The 27,035-nt window shown below is 38.9% G+C and overlaps 1 protein-coding gene across 1 annotated transcript; it reads right to left on the bottom strand.

Moving 5' to 3' along the window:
• Positions 1–531: 531 nt before the first annotated feature.
• On the bottom strand, positions 532–13,829 carry LOC145111746 (protein FAR1-RELATED SEQUENCE 5-like). The gene is made up of 7 exons (XM_079047996.1): positions 13,742–13,829; positions 2,477–3,281; positions 2,102–2,297; positions 1,541–1,957; positions 1,400–1,452; positions 619–1,160; positions 532–551 (listed from the first exon to the last, which is right to left on the bottom strand). Exons 1-7 carry the CDS (start codon positions 13,827–13,829, stop codon positions 532–534), a joined length of 2,121 nt encoding a protein of 706 aa, XP_078904122.1.
• Positions 13,830–27,035: the final 13,206 nt, after the last annotated feature.

Below are 27,035 nucleotides of genomic sequence, written 5' to 3'. Positions count from 1 at the left end.
ATAATATAACTTATTTATTAGTATAACAAATTTCACATATTTATATTCATTTATATTAGTTTACATACAACTTCAACATCTGTCTTGATTTTCAATCTCGCAGATGTATAATCACTCTCACTCTCAAATTCCTTCAACATCATCTGTTGTTTCTCGTCAAACAAAGCCAATTTCTTTTTGTCATCTTACATATTTGTATTCATTTATGAATATAACTTATTTATTACTATATGAATATAACAAACTTCATATATGAATATACATATTTGTATTCATTTATGGTATATACATTTCTCAATTTTATTTTAGTTTAATCATAATTGAACACAAACATGTTATATTCATTTACCTTTAATATGTAAATAATAACATCTTCAATGATAAATGAATGCACATATTATTGATATGATATTATTAATTTATGAATAATTTACCATATCAATATAACTTATTTTATAGTAATTTAAAAAACAAATATCAACATATCAATTTACCGTATCAATATAAATGTGTATTATTCATACATGAATATTATTGTTTATTGTTTTTATCTGCATATATTCATAAATGAATAAAAACAAAAAAAAAATAAAAATAAAAAACTAAAAAATCCCTAACTGTCTTTTGCTGATTTAGCAGCTCCAACTATTTCTGGACAAGTATGTAAATTGTGTGGAACTCGTTTTCCACATCCTGAACACATTCTATGTTCTTTTTTAGAATTTTCATATGCTACTTCACCTGCACTTGGAATTCTTTTCTTGATTCCAGAACCTTTATTGCTTTGAACTTCAGGAACATGAATATTAGTCTCTTCTGGAATAGGAATAGTAACACCCAAAAGCTTGCATACGACTTCACCATCTGTCTTGCTTTTCAATCCAGCAGATATATAATCACTCTCAAATTCCTTCAACAACATTTGTTGTTTCTCAGCAAACAAAATCAATTTCTTTTTGTCGTCTCTTACAATATCCAAACATGATTCAAAACTATAATATGAATCATTCACTAGCTTTACATTCTCACAATCACTTGAATCGGATTGAAGAGAACTAAAACGATAATTTCTTGATATCACATCCTTTCTCCATCTTTTCAAAATGTACCTTTCAGGAATTTCTTTAACACCACATCTCATCATTATTGTAAAAGCATGTCTGCATAAAACACCCACACGCTTAAAATATTCACAACTGCAATTTATTTCTTTCTCTTCAGCTTTTATTTCAACTTGATACAAAAACAAAATTTACACATTTACATTCATATAAGAATACTCATATCAACACTCATATATTCATATATTCATATATGAAAATATGAATATTCATATATGAATATTCTCATATTCATATATGAATATTATTACATTTTTCATAAAAAACTAGTAAATTACCTTAAATTCGCTTTTACTGTTGTTGTGCCGCACAATGTAAACTTCCCAACCATCTTCAATACCAACATATGAGTATGTACAGAACAAACATGCTTTATATATTTCTTTTTGCACCTCAAAAAATAATGTACTTGTATAAACCTTTGATGCTTGCAGTTCTATTTCTCGAGGTGTTTGCATTTTATATGAGGCTTTCTTTGATGCCTTATCAAGCTCTCGTTGAGTATTCCTTTGCTTTTGAATGGCAGTGTCGTAATTTATCATGAAATTCAAAAGTAAGTTCCCACTTTCTGAGTATGTATTAAAGAATGAATTCATACTCTCTGACCTCGACGTAGTCTTCATCAAACCACACACTGGAATATCACTAAAATATCTAGGTATCCATGACTCACGTATTGTAAACATGTCTTTAAACCATCTTGTGTCTTCAAGATTGAATTCCTTCATAAGCAAACCCCACTTCACCTCAAAAACATCAGGTTTCATATTAATGTCCCAAACAAGCTTCGAAAACCTTTTTCTAAAGTCTGTGTTCGTAAATAAATCATCTGATATCTGTATTAAAACAAAAATATTCATAAATGAATAAATAATAATAAGTAAAATAACAATCAATATTCATTATATTAAAATAATACCTTTTTTCATCTTTTTCATTATATGCCACATACATAATCGGTGTTTTGAATTAGGAAACACATTCTCAACAACTTGTTTTATTGCAACATCTTGATCGGTTAAAACAAGTGTTGTTTCTTTCCCATGAGTTTTAAGAAATGCTTTAAGCAACCAAGAGTAAGACTCAATGCTTTCATTGCTTAGCAACCCCGATCCAACAGTAACCGATTTTTTATGATGGTTAATAGCAGTAAATGGAACAAAATCCATTCGATACCTAACACACAAAAAAAATGTTCATTAAAGTCAATTTTGATGTATTCATAAGTGAATATAAAAATATTCATCTATGAATACAACTACAATATTTCAACAATAAAAACTGAACATTAAACATAAAGTTAAAAATATTCATATATTAATAAGATATAAAAAAAAGTAGATAGAATAACTTACTTGTTTTTTCGGAAAGTCGCATCAAACGATATAGCATCACCAAATTCAGCATAATATGCCTTCTCCATTTCATCAGCGCAAAACATACAGTCCAAAACATCGTCTTGACAATCAAACTCAAATGAGTAATTTGGATAGTGAGCTCGACGGTCATTCATTGTGTTTACTATCATTTGGGCATCTTTATAACCAATAATCCTGTTGATATCTCTCCTTAAATCTTTATAGTCAACTACTTTGGGCTTTACAAACTCATACCCACCTCTCAGACTTGCCCTCAACTTATGAGCCATAGTTGGACCTATTTTTGATGTGGAAGCACGCACAATAAACTCTTTTTCTGAATATGACATTTGCCTCGCTTTTTTTAAATCGCTTCTCTTCTCAAGTGGATGATTGTGAAGTTCATCAAACTGATAAACTTTATAATCTGGAGTTCCATACACAGATTCAAATATAATCTTTGCTTGACAACCAATAGCTCTTGAATTTGAATTTCGTTTCCTCCTAACACCACTTGTACCCAATGTGTCACAAGAGTTCTTTTTCTGTTTGCCACCACGATTACATATAACATGTTTCTTCTTTATAATCTTGTTATCAAACCTTGACTGCGTGCTCAGTCTCACATCAAAACCACCAATTTCAACATACTCAGAATACATTTTGATAGCCAACTTTAATGATTTGAAGATTAAACCCTTAAATGGAATAAGTTGAACAGGTACATCTGGCTTATAGACATGTTCTCCAATTATATCATCACAATATTGCGCATCATGAACTGAACTCGAAGATTCACCACCTAAAAAATTATAAATCTAAATCAATACAATAATGCATGAATAAAACAATAATATATGAATAAAACAAATCATATATGAATACATAAAACTCATATGAATAAAACAAAAAACATTCATATATGAATAAAACATTCATATATGAATACATAAAATTCATGAGCATTCAAAATATATAATGTGACAACTCGGAAACTTCAATCTTGTACACTTAGTCAACTCAATCAATATTCAACTTGTTTTGTTGATTTCTGATGCTATTGAAGGGTTCATTTAAGTATTCTAAGCTTATATATAACCAAGATTGAGTTCAGGAATGAGTCAAAGTGTTGAATAGTGAGAAAATCAGGCCATACACACCTCTTGGAGGAGTGTACGGCCGTACACATGGGTGTGCGGCCGCACACCCACTCCCTTGGCAGCACACACACTTTTGGGCAGTACCCTTACCCCTATATAAAGGGTAGCCCCCTTCCTTTCATTCCTTTAGCACCTTGGCAGCACACAACCTCATTTCCTCTCAAGTTTCTTCAACTTTGAACCTTCCAAAGCTTCAAGAACGTGAGTACTTCTTCCTCTAGCTTACAATCCATGAAAGACCACTCTATCCAAGTCCTAAGTATGCAAAAACGACATGTTCTTCGTGTTTGGAAATGAGTGCGGCCGCACACCCCCCTAGGGTGGCCGCACACCCTTAAAACACCCTCCAAAGTGAGAATTTAACTTCCATAATCGATGTAGACATGCCCCTAGCCTTGTTGCACTTTGGAATGGACATTTTGGGCATCATTTTGAGGGGTGTACGACCGCACACACCTGTGTATGGCCGCACACACCCTTGTGCGGCAGCACACTCCACGTGTGCGGCAGCACACCCAAGTGTGCGACCACACACTCTTGTGTGCGACCATACACCCATTCTAGGACCATAAACCCACTTCTAGGACCATTATCTTGCACTACAATTGGGTATAGACCTTGAACACTTAGTGGATGTGAGTAGGGACCTTGAGAACACTTCGAAGACACCTCATTTCATGAGTGTACGGCCGCACACCCATTGGGCCGCACACTCATGGCCACACACACACTCTAGGTGGCCATACACCCCCTACCCTCCATCCTACAAGGTCCTATCACTTGGTGCAAATAGTTTCAAGTCCCTAGAGTGGTTTTCCATCACTTATAGTGGTGAAATACCTTCTTTCACTCGTTTATGTGTCATTGCATGTTATTAGGATCGAATCGTGTTCAAGGCTTCACTTGAACACCCGGATCTTCGTATCGATCTTTCAATCAAACCACTTACCCGAGGTGAGTTCATACCCCTACTTTCTCCGTGTTTTTAATGTTTTCAGGGGGAGGATACAAGCTAAACATAAATGCTTTCAAAACTCATGCAATTCTCATACTTTAACCCTTTTGTACTGTGTTGAGCATAAGGGTCGTTTTCACTAAAATTGCACAGTTTTCCGGATTCGCTATTCACTACGTTATACATGGAAACTATAATCGGTATAGTTTGGGATTTTCTAAATATGACAAGTACAAGAATTTTCACTACATATGCACTAAGACATGAATAGTTTACAGTTTACATCACTACGTTATCACTATAAATATCACTATACACGGTATACATACGGATTTTCACTATGGTAGAACGCTACTACACTACATGTAAACTAGATTGTACGATACTGTGAGACACTACTTCAATACTGTACCCTTAGGTGTACAAGGATAAATCCTATCATAGTATAACCGGAGTCTCCTAGAGGGAGAGCGTGAGATTTGTGAATAGATCTATTCGGGACTGACAATCCCACACCCGAACTGCTAGCTACAGTTAGGCAGGCATGCCTGGGGTGACAAATGTCATTTAACTCGACGCCGAAAGCCCTAAGAAATGCATGGGAAAGAAGGTCGGATTAACCCCAAAAAAAGTGATCCAAAAATGGATTTGACCTGGGCATCTAGACGGAGAAAGAAGGGACGAGTGTATCTGGGCCATGATCCGATGAAGAACGTTGGAAAGGTCTCTAGTCATATCAAGCATGGTTATACGACTCAAATTATGTATAATTCACCGTTAGTTTACAACCTGGCACTCTTCAAGGGTTTTATTTATACTAAATAGAACTAAAACACACTACGTATACTGGCTAAAGCCAGGGTTTTCAAACAAAACTGATTATGCAATGGTTTCACATACAAAATACTTATACTTCATGATTAGCTTTATCTAGTCACATGAGGTAGTATTTTCGCATATCACTACAGTTTTTCAGTAACGAACATTCATGGTTTTATATGGAATCGATAACGCTACATTTTCGCTAAAGAAAATATCGGATTTTCTTGAAACTATACAAACATTTATGCTAGTTCATTAACAAGTTTTTCATTACAAACTACTGCTTATGAACTCACCAGCTTTATGCTGATATTTTTAAACTGCTTGTATTATCAGGAAATCAGTAGACAGGTACCTGCTGGGTTTTTGAGGAGTTGGAGCAATAAGAGTTTAATGTTTATATTCATACAAACTATACGATGTAATTCAAACAAGTTTCTGACAATTTCCAAATTGATGTAAACATTTTTATTTAAGTATTCAATGTAATGGTTGCGTTGCTATGATTGCTATTATACATTGGTTGTGATGCTATACATGACGTCCTCCACCCCAGAATGTTTCCGCCATTCTGGTTTTGGGGTGTGACAGATTGGTATCAGAGCCCTTATTTATAGCGAACTAGTATACCGAACCTTACGTGGTATACAACTATAAACACTAAAGGGGCCTAAGTGCTCTACACTAAAAGTATACTTTCAAAAATATAAGTATTTTTATAAAAAGTATACGAGGATGCATACCTAACAGAATTTGTGTCATTAGTGGAACAACACAAAAAGTATTTGGATGTTGGGACACTGCGGTCAAACCTGGGCAGTTATGTAATCATGTTTCGGCTGAATATAGCCTGATCAACTATATTCAGTCAAAACATGACTAACATGTGCTTGGGAGTGACGGTGGTGTTACAGCAGGCCTAAAACTTACCAAAAACATTCACTAGAAAATACTATAGGAGTATTTCGCTAGAGCCAAATTCAGTGAGGAGATTCATTCTTAGTGTTACTACCTATCTATTTCGTAGCGATAACTTAGTTACATTAGTAACCTTTCTTGCTTATCGCTTGGTAGAACACTTGTTTATCAGGATGAGATATATTTTGTTTCATATATCTTGAGGACTTACCATCCTCTTCTTCCTGATTGTTTCTAGAAGAAGATGCCTCCTCGACCAAGATCCAACCGAAGGAACGACACACCGCCGCCACCACCACCACCCCAGTTCGACCCCGTCATGTTCCAGGCAGCAGTTACCGCCGCTGTAACCGCAGCAATGGCACAAGTGAACTCTGGTGGGGCTGGAGGTGGAACCGACCCCCAACGGCAAGATGGAAGTCAGGGGCATCAAAAGGAGTGTTCCTACAAGGACTTCATGACCGCAAAACCCAAGTCCTTCGACGGAAACGGATGAGTCATCGCGCTGACTCGATGGTTCGAGAAGATCGAATCCATCTTCGAAATTTGTGCCTGTTCCGAAGCAAACAAGGTGAAGTTTGCCGCCTGCACCTTCACCGACAGAGCTTTGACCTGGTGGAATGGTCGAGTCAAAACCCTAACCCTGCCAGTGGCTAATGCCATGGGTTGGGAAAGACTGAAGGAACTCATGCTGGCTGAATACTGCCCGAGGGGCGAAGTGTAAAAGTTGGAGCACGAACTTTGGAACTTGAAGATGAAGGGTTCTGATACTGCCACCTACACTGCTAGGTTCTGTGATTTAGCACTCCTCTGTCTGGGAATGGTCATCCCGGAAAGCAAGAAAATCGAGAGGTACATATGGGGACTGACACAACCAACCAAAGGAAATGTCTTGGCTACTAGACCAACTACATTTGAGAGCGCCAAGGATCTGGCGCAGGTGCTGATCGATAATGGGGTCGATCTAGATAAGGTGGCAGCTGTTCCCGAGCCACAGAAGGAAAGTGGTGGGAAGAAGAAGAAATCATGGAACAAGCGGAAGGGTCAGTCTTCGTAGGAGCCCTCCAAGAAACAACAAACAGTGGCAGTTCATGCTGTTACTGCTCCTGCTGCTGCCCCAACTACTGTTCCAACCACCCAAGCTCCTACCGGTGTTTATGCTGGGAAACTACCTTTGTGCAACAAGTGTAACTTCCATCATCACAGACCCTGCCGTGAGTTGAGTTGCAACAGCTGTGGGAAGAAGGGTCACACAGCTCGATACTGTAAGGTGCCAGCCCAACCAACCAACCAGACTGCGAGAGCAGGTGTGGGTCAAGCTTGTTATGGATGTGGAGAGGTTGGGCATTTCAGGAGAAACTGCCCCAAGGCAACAACTGGTGGCAATACAGGGAGATTTTTGGCAATGGGCCAGAATGAAGCGGTCGCTGATCCTACCGTTGTTACGGGTACGTTCCTCCTTGACAACTCTTATGCATGCATTCTTTTCGATTCTGGTGCGGAGAGGAGTTTTGTTAGTCATGCATTCAAGCATCTAATCAAATGTAAATCCCAACCTTTAACCGAAACGTTCACCATCGAAATGGATAACGAAAAGAAAGAGAGCGCTAACGACATATTCATAGGCTGTACTCTTACCCTCGACAATCACTCCTTTCCCATCGATCTTATGCCGATATCCATCAAGAGCTTTGATGTCATCATCGACATGGACTGGTTGAGCTCCAATCGTGCTGATATTATTTGTTTCAAGAAAGCTATCTGTCTCAATCTTCCCTCTGGTGAAACCCTCATGATTTACGGAGATAAGCTTAGCTCGAACCTTCGTATCATCTCGTGCATCAAAGCTCAGAAGTACATGCGGAAGGAATGTCATGCGTTTCTAGCTCATGTTGTTGATGAGACTCAAAAAGGTAAATAACTCGAGAGTCTTCCCGAAGTCTGCAACTTCCCTGATGTCTTCCCTGAAGACCTCCCATGAATTCCTCCCGAGCGTCAAGTCGAGTTTCGTATCGACTTAATCCCTGGAGCTACTCCTGTAGCTAAATCTCCTTATCGTTTAGCGCCGGCAGAAATGCAAGAGTTATCCAGCCAGCTCAATGAGCTGATCAACAAAGGGTTCATAAGGCCGAGTTCCTCACCCTGGGGAGCTCCGATCTTATTTGTGAAAAAGAAGAATGGATCCTTTCGGATGTGCATTGACTACCGAGAACTGAATAAGTTGACCATCAAGAACCAATACCCCTTACCCCGAATCGATGATCTCTTTGACCAACTTCAGGGAGCCAGTTATTTCTCAAAGATAGATCTGAGGTCAGGGTACCATCAATTGTGAGTTCACGAGAATGATGTGCCCAAGACAGCATTCCGAACTCGCTATGGACACTACGAATTTGTAGTGATGCCCTTTGGTTTGACCAACGCACCGACATTATTCATGGATCTGATGAATCGGGTGTGCCGCCCTTTCCTGGACAAGTTTGTGATCGTGTTCATCGACGATATACTCGTCTACTCTCGAAATGAGAACGATCATAAACAGCACTTGAGGCAGGTGCTGGAAACATTAAGGGCGGAAAAGCTATATGCAAAATTTTCAAAGTGCGAGTTCTGGATCAGGAAGGTGAACTTGCTTGGGCATGTGGTTAGCAAGGAAGGTATACATGTAGACCCTTCCAAAATCAAAGCGATAGAAAATTGGTCTGCACCTAAGACACCCACCAAAATCCGGCAATTCTTGGGCCTCGCGGGCTATTATCGCAGATTCATCCAGAACTTCTCCAGAATCGCTAAGCCCTTAACTACCCTGCCACAGAAAGGTGTAACCTTTAGTTGGGGAGTTAAGCAAGACACTGCATTTCAAACATTGAAGCAGGCCCTGTGCAGCGCACCTATCTTGTCCTTGCCCGAAGGGACGGAAGACTTCGTGGTCTATTGTGATGCATCCAACCAGGGCTTAGGCTGTGTGCTCATGCAGCGAGGAAAGGTCATCGCCTATGCCTTGAGGCAGTTGAAAACACACGAGGTCAATTACACAACTCATGATTTAGAGTTGGGAGCAGTGGTCTTTGCATTGAAAATCTGGAGACACTATCTCTATGGAACCAAGTGCACTATCTTCACCGACCATAAGAGCTTGCAGCACATCTTTGATCAGAAAGAGTTGAACATGAGACAGCGGCGATGGGTAGAGCTACTCAGTGACTACGAGTGAGAAATTCGCTACCATCCCGGCAAGGCCAATGTGGTAGCAGATGCCCTCAGCCAAAAGGAGTATTCAGGGCGAAAGGTGAAGGCATTGACAATGACCGTTCGTTCCCATCTATCCGCACAAATCCGAGGGGCTCAGAAGGAAGCCTTGAAACCAGAGAAAGTGGCGGACGAAGCATTGCGGGGAATGGACAAGAACTTAGAGGTTAAGGGAGACGGAGTGTACTATTTCATGAACCGGATCTGGACCCCAAAGTTTGGCGGGTACAGAGAGGTTGTCATGAATGAGGCTCACAAAATGAAATAATCCATTCACCCAGGTTCAGATAAGATGTATTTGGATCTCAAGAAGCTCTATTGGTGGCCAAACATGAAAGCAGAAATTGCAACCTTCGTGAGCAAGTGCTTGACTTGCGCCAAGGTGAAGGTGGAATATCAGAAGCCCTCAGGTTTACTTCAGCAGCCAGAAATACCTGAGTGGAAGTGGGAAATGATAACAATGGATTTTATCACTAAGTTACCTAGATCCCCGAGTGGGCACGACGCCATCTGGGTGATTGTCGATCGGTTGACTAAATCCGCCCACTTCCTGCCAATCAAAGAAAACTTCAAGATGGAGAGACTTACACGGATCTACATTCAACAGATAGATCGCCTTCATGGGGTACCTGTATCCATTATCTCTGACCGAGATAGAAGGTTCACCTCAAGAATCTGGCAATCGCTTCAGAAGGCACTTGGAACTAAGTTGGATATGAGCACAACTTATCATCCTCAAACAGATGGTCAGAGTGAGAGGACAATCCAGACATTGGAAGATATGTTGAGAGCATGTGTCATCGACTTCGGTATGTCATGGGACACTCATCTTCCTTTGGTCGAATTTTCCTACAACAACATCTACCATACCAGCATCAAGGTTGCGCCGTTTGAAGCCCTCTATGGACGCAAGTGCAGATCCCCTCTGTGTTGGGCTGAAGTGGGTGACACGCAGCTAGCCAGGGGTCAAGTCCCCGACAGTACTCTCACTGGACCTGAAATCATCCGAGAGACAACATCAAAGATCGTACAAATCTGAGAGCGACTGAAAACATCTCGGGATAGACAAAAGAGCTACGCCAATAAGAGACGAAAACCCTTGGAATTCCAGGTTGGTGACCGCGTCCTCCTAAAGGTCTCACCCTGGAAAGGCATGATACGTTTCGGAAAACGTGGAAAGCTAAACCCAAGGTACATTGGAGCATTTGAGATCCTTGCTAGGATCGGTCCCGTAGGATACAAACTACAGTTACCACGAGAACTCAGCAACATCCATCCTGTCTTCCACGTGTCGAACCTAAAGAAGTGTATGTCCAACGAGGCACTTGTGATTCCTCTCGATGAGATTGAATTGGAAGAAGGTCTACACTTCGTGGAAGAACGTGTCGAAATCATGGATCGGGAAGTCAACCGTACGAAACAGAGTCGCATCCCGATAGTGAAGGTCCGCTGGAATGCCAAGCGGGGTCCTGAATTCACTTGGGAGCGCGAGGATTTAATGAAGTAGAAGTATCCCCATCTCTTTTCAAGTTCATGAATGTGCTTTGTTTTTGAATTTCGGGACGAAATTCCCTCAAACGGGGGGATGATGTGACAACCCGGAAACTTCAATCTTGTACACTTAGTCAATTCAATCAATATTCAACTTGTTTTGTTGATTTCTGATGCTATTTAAGGGTTTATTTAAGTGTTGTAAGCTTATATATAACCAAGGTTGAGTTTAGGAATGAGTCAAAGTGTTGAATAGTGAGAAAATCGGGCCATACACACCTCTTGGAGGAGTGTACGGCCGTACACATGGGTGTGCGACCGCACACCCACTCCCTTGGCAGCACACTCACTTTTGGGCAGCACCCTTACCCCTATATAAAGGGTAGCCCCCTTCCTTTCATTCCTTTAGCACCTTGGCAGCACACAACCTCATTTCCTCTCAAGTTTCTTCAACTTTGAACCTTCCAAAGCTTCAAGAACGTGAGTACTTCTTCCTCTAGCTTACAATCCATGAAAGACCACTCTATGTAAGTCCTAAGTATGCAAAACCAACATGTTCTTCGTGTTTGGAAGTGAGTGCGGCCGCACACCCCACCTAGGGTGGCCGCACACCCTTAAAACACCCTCCAAAGTGAGAATTTAACTTCCATAATCGATGTAGACATGCCCCTAGCCTTGTTGCACTTTGGAATAGACATTTTGGGCATCATTTTGAGGGGTGTACGACCGCACACACCTGTGTACGGCCGCACACACCCTTGTGTGGCAGCACACTCCACGTGTGCGGCAGCACACCCAAGTGTGCGACCACACACTCTTGTGTGCGACCATACACCCATTCTAGGAGCATAAACCCACTTCTAGGACCATTATCTTGCACTACAATTGGGTATAGACCTTGAACACTTAGTGGATGTGAGTAGGGACCTTGAGAACACTTCGAAGACACCTCATTTCATGAGTGTACGGCCGCACACCCATTGGGCCGCACACACACTATAGGTGGCCATACACCCCCTACACTCCATCCTACAAGGTCCTATCACTTGGTGCAAATAGTTTCAAGTCCCTAGAGTGGTTTTCCATCACTTATAGTGGTGAAATACCTTCTTTCACTCGTTTATGTGTCATTGCATGTTATTAGGATCGAATCGTGTTCAAGGCTTCACTTGAACACCCGGATCTTCGTATCGATCTTTCAATCAAACCACTTACCTGAGGTGAGTTCATACCCCTACTTTCTCCGTGTTTTTAATGTTTTCAGGGGGAGGATACAAGATAAACATAAATGATTTCAAAACTCATGCAATTCTCATACTTTAACCCTTTTGTACTGTGTTGAGCATAAGGGTCGTTTTCACTAAAATTGCATAGTTTTCCGGATTCGCTATTCACTACGTTATACATGGAAACTATAATCGGTATAGTTTGGGATTTTCTAAATATGACAAGTACAAGAATTTTCACTACATATGCACTAAGACATGAATAGTTTACAGTTTACATCACTACGTTATCACTATAAATATCACTATACACGGTATACATACGGATTTTCACTATGGTAGAACGCTACTACACTACATGTAAACTAGATTGTACGATACTGTGATGCACTACTTCAATACTGTACCCTTAGGTGTACAAGGATAAATCCTATCATAGTATAACCGGACTCTACTGGAGGGAGAGCATGAGATTTGTGAATAGATCTATTCGGGACTGACAATCCCACACCCGAACTGCTAGCTACAGTTAGGCAGGCATGCCTGGGGTGACAAATGTCATTTAACTCGACGCCTGAAGAACGTTGGAAAGGTCTCTAGTCATATCAAGCATGGTTATACGACTCACATTTTGTATAATTCACCGTTAGTTTACAACCTGGCACTCTTCAAGGGTTTTATTTATACTAAATAGAACTAAAACACACTACTTATACTGGCTAAAGCCAGCGTTTTCAAACAAAACTGATTATGCAATGGTTTCACATACAAAATACTTATACTTCATGATTAGCTTTATCTAGTCACATGAGGTAGTATTTTCGCATATCACTACATTTTTTCAGTAACGAACATTCATGGTTTTATATGGAATCGATAACGCTACATTTTTGCTAAAGAAAATATCGGATTTTCTTGAAACTATACAAACATTTCTACTAGTTCATCAACAAGTTTTTCATTACAAACTACTGCTTATGAACTCACCAGCTTTATGCTGATATTTTTAAACTGCTTGTATTCTCAGGAAATCAGTAGACAGGTACCTGCTGGGTTTTTGAGGAGTTGGAGCAATTAGAGTTTAATGTTTATATTCATACAAACTATACGATGTAATTCAAACAAGTTTCTGACAATTTCCAAATTGATGTAAACATTTTTATTTAAGTATTCAATGTAATGGTTGCGTTGCTATGATTGCTATTATACATTGGTTGTGATGTTATACATGACGTCCTCCACCCCAGAACGTTTCCGCCATTCTGGTTTTGGGGTGTGACATATAAAATAAACATAACTTATCCATATATGAATAAAAAGAGAAATATAAAAAATTCGAAATTACAATTATCACACATTTATTCATATATGAATAAGACAACAATTTTTTAAATGATAATCAACAAAATTAAAAACAACAAAATAAATCAATAACTGATACCTTCAAAAAATGAGTTCTCAACATCTTCTTCTTCACTCTCACTCATAGAAGAATACAAATCACCATCAATAACACTAGAATTCGACATAATAAACCAAATGATCTGTATAAATAAACAAAAACAATCTTAATATCGAATATATCTCACAAAAAAGTCGTAAAGATGAAAACCTGGTTAATTTCGAATATATCTCACCTCAACGTACAAAATATCTGAAAGAAACTTAAATCAGATCGATCAGATGATGTAATGAAGCAATCTCTCTTAGTTCAGAGCGTAAAAACTACAACGATATATCCGATTAAAAATTAAATCAGCTCCGATTCGAAATAAATATCTCAAACTACATAACAAAAATCCGTTGAAATAACTCCAATACATATTCGAAACTTGATAATCTTGATAATGAACTCCGATTAAACAACTCCAAAACGAAAATATTACGCGTAATTCCAAACAAATTATATAAAGCAATAATCTTGATAATCTATCCGAATCAAACGATATACATACCCGATCAAATCGGAAACCGAATACGAAGAACAAAACTGAAACACAGATGCGAAACTTCACGATTAATGGAAAAAATACGTATAATTGCTAACGAGTTATATAAAGAAAAGAATGAATTCCTCATATCCGATTCAAACGAGCTAAAGATATCATCAAATTGGAAACTGATAACAACAACGAACAGATAAGTTCTATGTAAAAAGTTGCTAATTTACAAAGATACCCTTAATGAAAAAGGGACACACGCTTTTTTTTAAGGTGAACATGTTAGATAAATGATTGGCTGAGAATGATTCCCCCATTCTCAACCTTTTATTTTTTCTCAATTGAACTTACCTCTCTCTCTCTCTCTCTCTCTCTCTCTATATATATATATATATATATATATATATATATATATATATATATATATATATATATATATATATATATATATATATATATATATATATATATAACATAATATTAATCAAGTTTAAAATAAATTGTTTGGTGAGAATTAAAATTATGAACAACAATTACAAAATTTATTATAATTCAATATTTTATAGATAAAAAGCTAATGAAAAATATACATTGAAGTATTTTTGCAATGCCCGTGTTTCTAGGCTAGGCATTAATATTGACATTATAGTCTAGGTTAACCTTTGTAACTCATTTTGATGAAATGAAAACGAATTATGTGAATATCATGTGAATTATGTGTTTTATGCTTAATTATTAGGGTTTAATTAATTAAGAATAAAAATGAGCGTCAAAAATAAATATTAGATAAAGCCGATATCTATTAAGAAAGTTGTAGTGGTCGTGACAACGATTACAGATATATAAATAATACCAAAATCCGAGTTATAATGAAGAAGTTATGACCTGTCGAAGTTTCGCGACAAAACCGGCACGGTGCCGAATGTCGTAAAAAGTGAGTTTTTGATAAACTATTTTTTAGCCTTAGTGATCTAAACGAAACTCGTAGTGTTCGTTAAACCGAGAGTAGGTATAAAAAGAACTCCCAAATCTGACTTCGTATGAGGAAGTTAAGATTTTTCAAACTTCGGTCCAATCAGGAGCTGCCACCAAACCCTTCGCATGCGCAAACCATGTGCTTCTCGCTCTGGATCTACTGCCGCGTGGACTCTTCTCAACCGTCCGATCAGCAGCCTCGGGCCTATATATAGAAGGCTTGCAAGCCTTCCCGGGTACTTTTGGAAAATTGGCAATTTTGGCCCCTTTTTCAATATTTTGGCTATTTTCACATCCCCCGAAGCCCTGGTATCGATTATAGCACACGAAACACGTCCCGAAGTGCCCGAAAGCCCGAAAAATTTATCTTTTCGGTTTCGAAGCCCGACCCTTCCCAGAGCCCGGTTTCTGAATAAAACTCTCGGTTTTATTAGAAACGAACGTTTTAGGAAACGAATTGCTGCCCGATTATCATCAAATCAAGTGAATGTATAGTCACCTTCATCTTACACCTAGATATGAAGTATTTTATATAAAATACGTGCTACGTGTAATTATATTAATTGTTTAATTGAGGTGACTGTTGAATAGATGTTTTATACAAGTTTTAAACTGTATATGTATTTTTATCTACAAATATGTTGGGTAAAACATGGGTAGATAGTTGGTGTGTGATGAAATAAAGTGATGAGAGGCCTCGATGTGATTGTGATTCAGTCATCTAGCGGAGTTTGGATGACGACCATGGACTTTTCTAGACAGTCCAGTGGAAACGCTAGCAGGCCGCAACCTGTAGGTGTTAATGAACTTGGGTGTTTATTCGATGTAATCCACCCCCCTCATGGTTGCCTTTAGGACATGTATGGCTGAGGAAACCCCTTAGCAGTAGTGTCCATCCCGATGATATTCTTTAGGCTAGGTCCCTTGTGATACGTGTTTAGGGACGTAAAGTGAGGATAACGGGAAATGGGTAATCAGGGTTATTGTTGATTGATGAACTTAATAAGTTTATTATTACTGTGGGTTGAAAACCCTATATGCTCACCAGGCTCCCAAGCCTGAGCCACTCAACTTTTTATGTTACAGGTAGTGGACCCCGAGCATAGTCGGAGGACAATGAGAGATTTTTGGATTATAGGCCAGTAGTTGTAAATAACTGTTGAAAGGCTTATAATGTCTTGTTTATGCTTTTGATCTGTATCGGAACATGATATCCCGAGGTTTTGATATGAAATGAAATTATATATTTCTTAAAGAAAGGTTTTGACAAACTTTTATCATATTTTGTATTGGGTACCAATTCCGCAACATCTTTTAAAAAGATTTCTCTGATTTTATTTTAAAAATCATAAATTAAATCGGTCTTTTCTGGCCGAGAAATTAGGGGATGTCACAGTTGGTATCAGAGCATTAGTTTAAGCGAATTAAGAAATTGTAGAATTTCTAGACTTAAACTTAGAATGCTAAGTGATGATTGTGAGATGAGTGTCTACCATATTTTATACACAAGCACTAGTTTATTTTAGGACAGATGCCTAAAATGCTTTTATGTGCTAAATGTTATATGTTTGCCATATATGCCATTATTTGTTCGGATCTATGGTCTGTTGCCGACCGGATCTGGAAACCTTATGTGTGTAGGATTCTAAGCGTATGATTACGAGATTAGAACTAACATGTAAACGTTTCGGAGTGATAAGGGAATTTAAATATCTATCTAGGATAAAGACCTAAATTTGCCTTATTCGGTATATAGATTATAATGGCAAGAACTCGCAGTGGAGTTGCAAATGCAAACGAAAACAGGGATTAACAACCTCAACCTCAAGTAGTTGAGCAAGTACCTGTTGTAGGAGCTGCACCTGAGCCAATGACGATGGCTGGGGTACAAGCAATGATGCAGATGATGTTAGATCGCCAAATGGAGGAGACCAGGCGATTACTACAACAGAATAGGGAAGAAACTACGATACCTGTTGAACTGCCCGAATTGAATGAAGGGCAATCAGTAGGAGGGAACTACAGTGGGACTCTTGGTCAAGCCAACCCACCGATAGTTAGACAAAACAACCAGAATGGAGGAGTTGATAGAAACGGGTGCAAATACAAAGATTTCATGGCATCTAAACCACCGTGTCTATCTGGGAGTCCGACACCGGTGGAAGTCATGAATTGGATCTCCGAAATGGAGACGATGTTTGAAAGTTGTGAGTGCAGCAACAAACAAAAGACCACACTTGCAATTCCTCTGTTAAAATCTGGTGTATTGAGCTGGTGGAAGTTACTAGCTGATTCCATGCCCGAGGGAGAAGCTAGCAAGATGTCTTGGGAAGACTTTGTGGTACAACTGAAATTGCAATACTGCTCTGAGCAGGATCTTCTGGAAATTAATAATGAGTTCCAGAATTTGAAAAAGGGAAAGATGAGCGTTACTGAATACGCTGCTAGTTTTACAGAAAAGATGAAGCTTGTTCCTTACCTAGTTCCAACTGAACTCTCTAAGGTTAACAAGTTTGCCCTCGGATTACCAGCAGACTTTGGTCCGATGGTCAAGCTAGCAACCACTTTGAAAGTCGCCATCTGGGCTGCTAAGAATGTTGAGGTTCAGATCAGAGAGAAGGGTCTGGAGAGGGCCGAAGTTGGTGAAAAGAGAAAATTTGAAGGGACTTCAGGTTCCAACAAAAAAAGCAAATTTTCGAAGTCTAAGAAGTTTGGAGGAGGAGGAGGTGAAGTGAAATGGTGTGAGTAGTGCAAGAAAAAGCACTCTGGGAAATGTAGTGAGGGGGTGACTTGCTACAAATGTGGAAAGACTGGGCATTATGCCAACGTGTGTCCGTCCGACAAGAGGGTATGTTTTGAGTGCCATGAAGAAGGGCATGTTTTTAAAGACTGTCCAAAGAGGAAGGATGCAGCAAAGCCCAATCTTCCACCAAAGCCGAAGGCGAGAGCCTTTCAGATGACACTTGAAGCTGCGAAAGAAGAAACCGATGTCGCTTCAGGTACCTTTCTCGTAAACGAATTGTCTGCCCAAATTTTGTTTGATTCTGGAGCCAATTACTCCTTTATATCGCATGAATTTGGTAGAAAACTAGCTTTTCCTGTAGATAGACTAGTTAATGCTTTATTAGTCGAGATTGCTAGTGGCAAGTTTGTACCTGTTAGCTATCGTATGAAAAATATCCTCATTGACTTGGATGGGAATAAGTTCCACGAGGAATTATTACCTATCGAGTTAAATGGTTTTGATAGAGTTTTAGGATTGGATTGGCTTAGCGCCAATGATGCCGAAATAATGTGTAGGAAGAAGATAGTAAAAGTAAACCCGCCAGGGAGAGAGTCGTTTATGGTGTATGGAGACAAACGCAGAGTAAACTCTGGAATCATTTCCCTAATGAAAGCCATAAAGTGTTTGGCCAAGGGATGTACATCATATCTAGCGTTCGTGATCGATGCTTAGAAAGAAAAGAAGGAGGTGCAGAATATTCCGGTGGTGTGTGATTATCCGGAAGTCTTTCCCGAAGATCTTCCCGGATTGCCCCTGATCGACAAGTAGAATTTCGTATCGACTTGTTACCAGGAACGACGCCGATAACAAAAGCACCATATCGATTAGCACCAACAGAGATGAAAGAACTTATGACACAACTTCAGGAGTTATTGGACAAAGGTTTCATTCGACCTAGTTCATCACCCTGGGGAGCCCCTGTGTTATTTGTAACGAAGAAAGACGGGAGCATGAGAATATGCATCGACGATTACAGAGAGCTGAATAAAGCGACAATATAGAACAAGTATCCGTTGCCGAGGATCGATGACCTGTTCGACCAGTTGCAAGGTTCGAGCTATTTCTCGAAGATCGATCCTAGGTCAGGATACCATCAACTAAAGGTGAGAGAGCAAGATATCGAGAAGACTGCATTCAGAACAAGATATGGACACTATGAATTTTTGGTTATGTCGTTCGGACTAACCAATGCCCCAACAGCTTTCATGGATTTGATGAACAGGGTTTGTAAACCATACCTTGATAAATTCGTGATAGTATTCATAGACGATATCTTGATTTATTCGAAAAGCAAGCAGGAGCATGAAAAGCATCTGCGTGAAGTGCTAGAAGTCCTGAAAAAGGAGAAGCTGTATGCAAAGTTCTCCAAATGTGAATTTTGGATTCAAGAAGTCCAATTTTTAGGTCATGTGGTTAACCAAGAAGGAATAATGGTTGACCCAGCAAAGATTGAAGCTGTGATGATGTGGGAACAACCAAAATGTCCTACGGAGATTCGAAGCTTTTTAGGATTAGCTGGATATTATCGAAGATTTATCCAAGGCTTTTCTTCGACCGCTACTCCATTAACAGCTTTGACCCATAAAGGAGCTACTTATGCTTGGAATGAGAAGCATAAGGAAGCCTTTGAAAAGTTAAAGAAGAGATTGTGTGAAGCACCGATTCTTTCGTTACCGGAAGGAGTTGATGACTTCGCAGTTTATAGTGATGCCTTTGGAGTTGGGTTAGGTTGTGTTTTGACCCAAAGGGATAAAGTGATCATGTATGCATCGAGGCAATTGAAAGAGCATGAAAAGAACTACCCCACTCATGATCTGGAGTTGGCAGCGGTAGTATTCGCCTTAAAGATATGGAGACACTATCTTTATGGTACTAAATGAAAACTTTTCACTGATCATAAGAGTCTTCAATATCTCTTTAATCAGAAGGAATTGAATATGAGACAACGTCGCTGGCTAGAGTTACTCAAGGACTACGACTGTGAGATACTTTACCACCCTGGTAAAGCAAATGTTGTTGCTGATGCTCTTATTCGGAAGGTGAACCTTGAAATGAAAAGGCCAAGAGCGTTGAGAATTGAAGTTGTCTCTATAATTGTGGAAAGTATAAAGAAAGCTCAGGAGGAAGCTTTAGAGAGAAATGACCGAAAGGAAGAACGTTTGGGCAAAACGTTGGTGTTTGATACAAACGGTCAAGGACTGAAGGTAGTCAAAGATAGGATTTGGGTACCTAAGACGGGAGGAGTAAGAGATCTTCTGATGGAAGAAGCTCACAAGACCATGTACTCAATTCATCCCGGCAGTACGAAAATGTATAGGGATCTAAAATCCTATTACTGGTGGCCGACGATGAAGCTCGATGTTGCTAAGTATGTGGCCGAGTGTGTAACTTGTGCTAGGGTTAAGGCACAACATCAGAAACCGTATGGGAGTTTAGAACCTTTACCTGTACCCATGGGTAAATGGGAAGACATCACCATGGATTTTGTGACTAAACTGCCCAGAACAAAGAACGGTCACGACATGATTTGGGTGGTCGTTGATCGTTTCACTAAGAGTACGCATTTCATAGCCGCTAACGAGAAATGGTCTATGGATAAACTTGCGAATTCTTACGTGAAGGAAATTGTGAGGCTTCATGGTGTTCCGTTAACGATTGTATCTGATCGTGACAGTCGTTTTACCTCAAGGTTTTGGAGAAGTCTACAAGAGGAATTGGGTACCAAGTTATGTTTGAGTACAGCTTACCATCCTCAAACCGATGGTCAGAGCGAACGAACGATTCAAACATTGGAGGATATGCTGAGAGCATGTACCCTAGAGTTCCAAGGTAACTGGGATGAACACTTACCTCTAGTAGAATTTTCCTATAATAATAGTTTCCACTCAAGCATCAATATGGCACCTTATCACGCTTTGTATGGAGAAAAGTGTCGAACGCCGTCATGCTGGCTGGAGGCTGGGGAAAAGCAGTTTATGGGACCTGAAATAGCCCATCAGACTGCTGAAAAGTTGAAAGTGATAAGGGAAAGGATGTTAGCTGCTCAAGATCGACAAAAGAGTTATGCTGACAAGAAAAGACAACCGATATCCTTCGAAGTTGGAGATTCGGTTTTACTTAAAGTCTCGCCGTGGAAGGGACTTATAAGATTTGGTAAAAGGGGAAAGTTGAGTCCAAGGTTTATTGGACCATTTAAAGTTCTTCAGAGGATCGGGAATCAAGCTTACAAGCTAGAATTACCGGAAGAACTGGAGGGTATTCATAACACCTTTCATGTGTGTTATTTGAGAAAGTTCACGGGAGATGTGCCCGACATAATTCCTATTTCTGAATTAAGGTTGGATGAAAACAAGAGGTTGATTGAAGAACCTAAGGCAATCGTTGACCGTAAGACTAAGAAGCTGAGACGCAAGATGGTCAATTTAGTGCTAGTGCGTTGGAAACATACGAATGGGCCAAATCTCACCTGGGAAACGGAGAGTGACATGATGAGTCGCTACCCGCATTTGTTTGCTGATGTGTGATTCCGGGGACGAAATCATCCTAAGGGGGAGAGAATTGTAATGCCCGTGTTTCTAGGCTAGGCATTAATATTGACATTATAGTCTAGGTTAACCTTTGTAACTCATTTTGAAGAAATGAAAAGGAATTATGTGAATATTATGTGAATTATGTGTTTTATGCTTAATTATTAGGGTTTAATTAATTAAGAATAAAAATGAGCGTCAAAAATAAATATTAGATAAAGCCGATATCTATTAAGAAAGTTGTAGTGGTCGTGACAAGGATTACAGATATATAAAGAATACCAAAATCCGAGTTATAACGAAGAAGTTATGACCTGTCGAAGTTTCGCGACAAAACCGGCACGGTGCCGAATGTCGTAAAAAGTGAGTTTTTGATAAACTATTTTTTAGCCTTAGTGATCTAAACGAAACTCGTAGTGTTCGTTAAACCGAGAGTAGGTATAAAAAGAACGCCCAAATCTGACTTCGTATGAGGAAGTTATGATTTTTCGAAGTTTCAGCTTAACAGTAGACAGCTAAAAACTCGAATTTTAGATCAAATGATTTTTAGCCAACACGACCTAAACGAGAATCGAAGGTCTCGTAAATAGTAGCACAACGGTAAAAAGACAGACGAAAACAGACGTCGGATGAAGAAGTTATGAATTTTTAACGGATTTCCTGTCCCGGTCTGTTAAAAATAATAATATAAAAATTAAAGTTAAAGTTAGCCGACGAAGTCTAAACGAAAGTTGTAGAGCGTAAATTTTACCTACGCGTGCATATAAAGAACGTCAAAAACGGAGCTCGTATGCGAAAGTTATGGAATTTAGAAGTTTTGGCGCGAAAATCGAGAAAAATGCCAAAACCGGGAAATTTCGCATACGTGGACTTCGGCCACGTCACCTTCGCTGCATGAGTGCCACGTGTCCGAAATATGCTGAGTCATCCGAAGCCGTGGAAGCATCCGAGGAGTGACACGTGCGCAGCCGAGAGTCCGACGTGTGTGCCTCGGTGGCGAGCCTCGCATCCAATGCGTGTGTAGTGACTCATCCATCCGAGCTTCGCAGGAGCCACGAGCCCCCCCCCCACCTCGAACCCGGACTTCGGTCCAATCATGAGCTGCCACCGAGCCCTTCGCTCCGGATCTGCTGCCGCGTGGACTCTTCTCAACCGTCCGATCAGCAGCCTCGGGCCTATATATAGAAGGCTTGCAAGCCTTCCCGGGTACTTTTGGAAAATTGGCAATTTTGGCCCCTTTTTCAATATTTTGGCTATTTTCACATCCCCCGAAGCCCCGGTATCGATTATAACACCCGAAAAACATCCCGAAGTGCCCGAAAGCCCGTAAAATTTATCTTTTCGGTTTCGAAGCCCGACCCTTCGCAGAGCCCGGTTTCTGAATAAAACTCCCGGTTTTATTAGAAACGAATGTTTTAGGAAACGAATTGCTGCCCGATTATCATCAAATCAAGTGAGTGTATAGTCACCTTCATCTTACACCTAGATATGAAGTATTTTATATAAAATACATGCTACGTGTAATTATATTAATTGTTTAATTGAGGTGACTGTTGAATAGATGTTTTATACAAGTTTTAAACTGTATATGTATTTTTATCGACAAATATGTTGGGTAAAACATGGGTAGATAGTTGGTGTGTGATGAAATAAAGTGATGAGAGGCCTCGATGTGATTGTGATTCAGTCATCTAGCGGAGTTTGGATGACGACCATGGACTTTTCTAGACAGTCCAGTGGAAACGCTAGCAGACCCGCAACCTGTAGGTGTTAATGAACTTGGGTGTTTATTCGATGTACTCCATCCCCCTCATGGTTGCCTTTAGGACATGTATGGCTGAGGAAACCCCTTAGCAGTAGTGTCCATCCCGATGATATTCTTTAGGCTAGGTCCCTTGTGATACGTGTTTAGGGACGTAAAGTGAGGATAACGGGAAATGGGTAATCAGGGTTATTGTTGATTGATGAGCTTAATAAGTTTATTATTACTGTGGGTTGAAAACCCTATATGCTCACCAGGCTCCCAAGCCTGACCCACTCAACTTTTTATGTTACAGGTAGTGGACCCCGAGCATAGTCGGAGGACAATGTGAGATTTTTGGATTATAGGCCAGTAGTTGTAAATAACTGTTGAAAGGCTTATAATGTCTTGTTTATGCTTTTGATCTGTATCGGAACATGACATCCCGAGGTTTTGATATGAAATGAAATTATATATTTCTTAAAGAAATGTTTTGACAAACTTTTATCATATTTTGTATTGGGGACCAATTCCGCAACATCTTTTAAAAAGATTTCTCTGATTTTATTTTAAAAAACATAAATTAAATCGGTCTTTTCTGGCCGAGAAATTAGGGGATGTCACAATTTTATTGGATAATACTTTCTAATTTATTTAAAAATACAATTTAGCAAATTAATAAACAACTAAAAGATGTATATTTGAAACATATATATATATATATATATATATATATATATATATATATATATATATATATATATATATATATATATATATATATATATATAAACAAATAATAATATCTTATTCGGTTTTTTTGGAATATTCGGTTTTAATTTTGTAAACAGGAACCAATCCGAAATCCAAAATAATAATTCGGTTTTACTGGAAACCCTTCCAAAAATCCAAAACTCCGAACAAAATAATCCAATCCAAATTGTCCAATTGTCCAATTTGGTTTTATCCGAATAGTGAATAACCCTAGCTACAAGGATGATATTAACATATGAATCTAAAGCAAGCTAACTTCCACTCATCTTGAGGTATATACATATTAATCCACAAATTTGTTACTAAATTATTCGTTTTATTTTTTTTTCTATTTTCAATGAAACTCAGGAATATCATTTTTTTTATTCTCACTTGTATCTATTTTCCTTCTTTTCCATCGTTAAGTTGAACTCGAGAGCATGGTGTTAAACCTTGTTCCCGAGTTCAACTTAACGAGGAAAAAAGGCAAATAGATGTAAGCGAGAAGAAAGAAAAAAAGCAGTGTTGCTAATTTTCATTAATAGAAGGAAATGGAACGAAAAGTTTCCCTTCTAACTCCCTTCCAATTTGAAACGATTTGGAAGGAAATGTACACAATGTTTAATTTTCTTTTTAGACTAAACTGCACAAATAGTCCCTGTGGTTTGCTCAAAATTGTCACTTTGGTCCAAAAAGGTTTGGACTAGCACCGGTGGTCCAAAACTTTCATTTTGTTGCGTTTTTGGTCCAATCTGTTCTGATTTTTTTTCCAAATGACGGATTTGCCCCCATTAATATGATTTTCTCTTTTTTGTTATTTGTTTCTAATTTTCAAATTAAAAAAACAAGCAAATAAAAATAAAAATAAATCTCTCTCTCTCTCTCTCTCTCTCTCTCTCTCTCTCTTTCTCGTTTTCTTCTTCCCCACTATTACTACATCGCCGGCCACCTACCATTCTCGTCGGATAACACCGCCGACCACCATGTCATTTTCACCGGAAACACCATCGAGCATCGTTTTAGCCACCAAACAAATTAGAAGACGAAGAAACAAACATAGATTTCTTCATTTTAGGGTTTCAAAATCAGATGAGCTACATATTGGGGTTACGGTACTGCCGTCGATTCTCCTTCTCCGATGTGCCGCTAACGTTTTGAAACATCGTGTTCGTCGTACCAATAGGTTTGGATCTGTTTGTTGATTATTTACCAAGAGAAGAGAGAAAAAGTCGGTTTTCAGAGTCGACGCCGAAACTAGGGTTTTCAGAGCCGCCGCTACTAGGGTTTACGGCAGTCATTTGGGAGGGAGGAAGACGAATCCAATGGAACCATGCCATGTTCTTCGTATTACCATCGGGTTACATCGCCACTGACAGAGATGGAGATATGGAGGTGCTCCAACGAGATTGGTGGGTGAACGAGGAGATGGTAGTGCTCCAGAAGGCTCAGGTGATGCGAAGGGAGATGTGATGTTGATCCGACGAGCAATAAATGGTGGTGGTCGAAACCCTGTCTGCCGAAACCGAGTTGTCGAAAGTCACCGGAAGCTGCTGGTGGTATTTTCGTTTTCTAAACATCATGAAGATGGAGACGATTTTGTGAAGATAGAAATATAAGGGTAGGGGTGGTCTCCAGTTACTAGGATAGGCCGACAAGTGGCGGTGGTCTGGCAGATGACGGTGGTCCGTCAAATGGTGGTGGTCCGATAATGGTGGTCGACAGGAGGTGGTGGTTCGGCAACAATGAAGAGAGAGAGAGAGAGAGAGAGAGAGAGAGAGAGAGAGAGAGAGAGAGAGATGATATTAGTGTTTCTAGAGGTATGTGAGTGGGGTAGGATGAGGTTGTATATTTTTTTTATTTAATTTTAAATAAAAAATACAATAAAATCATAAAAGAAATAGAAAAGGAAATTAATAAGGGCAAATCTGTCATTTGAAAAAAGTTCAAAGCAAATTAGAGCAAATTCGCAACAAAATGAAAATTTTGGACCTCTGGTGTTAGTCCAAACCTTTTTGGACCAAAGTGGCAATTTTAAAGTAACCACACAGACCATTTGTATAGTTTAGTCTTCTTTTTACTTCTTTCAAACCTGAGAACACAAAATGAAATTTTTTTGCGCTTTTCTTTATCTTATTTTCTCTCCTTACTCTTTTTCTTTATTTATTTTGTTTTCCTAAAACTCATGAACTAGACATAAAAGTTTACTTTGATTGATATGTTGATTTCTTTAACATCTTTATTAAAACTATGTTTTTTTTTGAATTTTTTAAGATTGTAATGTTTGATAAGTCAAAAAATAAGTTATAAGCTAACTTTAAAAAATAGGCAAACATATCATCGAGCTTTTGAGACTTTTAATAAAAAAAAAATCTTTTAAATATAGTCTTTATTAGTTATACAATTGATTCTTCTACATGCCTTTATATATCATTTTATATTTCTCAAACGAATTTATCAGTTAGGTTTTACCAAACATTATCTTTATCCACTAGCTTATCAACTAACAACAATCTTATGAATTAACAACTAGCTTTATGGCTAGTATGTCATTCATAGCATAAATGTTTCTTTTTCCAACCCGAAAACTTTATAACCGAATGTCCGAGTAGTATTAGGAACAAATTTAGCATCCATTTGTTTAGCTTATGTTGTAACACAATAAATTCACTTGATAACTTAAATAAAATACAACCCCACCAGGCATACATTCAGCACAAATATACTAAATATAACAACTTCAACAATAGATAGACTATTACATATATACATATTGCCTCGGCCAAAATAAATTGTATTTATAGAATATTTTATATTCTAAGAAAAGTTTTTCCTCTCCACTTTCACTACGATGCTTTCCTCACGAAGGACTTCTATTCTCGTGCCCCTTAGAGACATCTAAAAGTGATTGAAATTGAAACTCTCATACTGCAAGCCTGAAAATCGTTAAGATTTGAACTGTCCACCATTTCTACAAGTATACCACATTGGAACCAAGTACGGTATCCGAAAGTAAA

The sequence above is a fragment of the Lactuca virosa genome, chromosome 5 (genome assembly GCF_052849685.1).
Source record: "Lactuca virosa cultivar CGN04683 chromosome 5, Lactuca_virosa_CGN04683_v6, whole genome shotgun sequence".
Classification (NCBI taxonomy): Eukaryota; Viridiplantae; Streptophyta; class Magnoliopsida; order Asterales; family Asteraceae; genus Lactuca; species Lactuca virosa.
The sequence above is the reverse complement of the archived record's forward strand: the minus strand, read 5'-3'. Positions and strand labels throughout refer to the sequence as shown.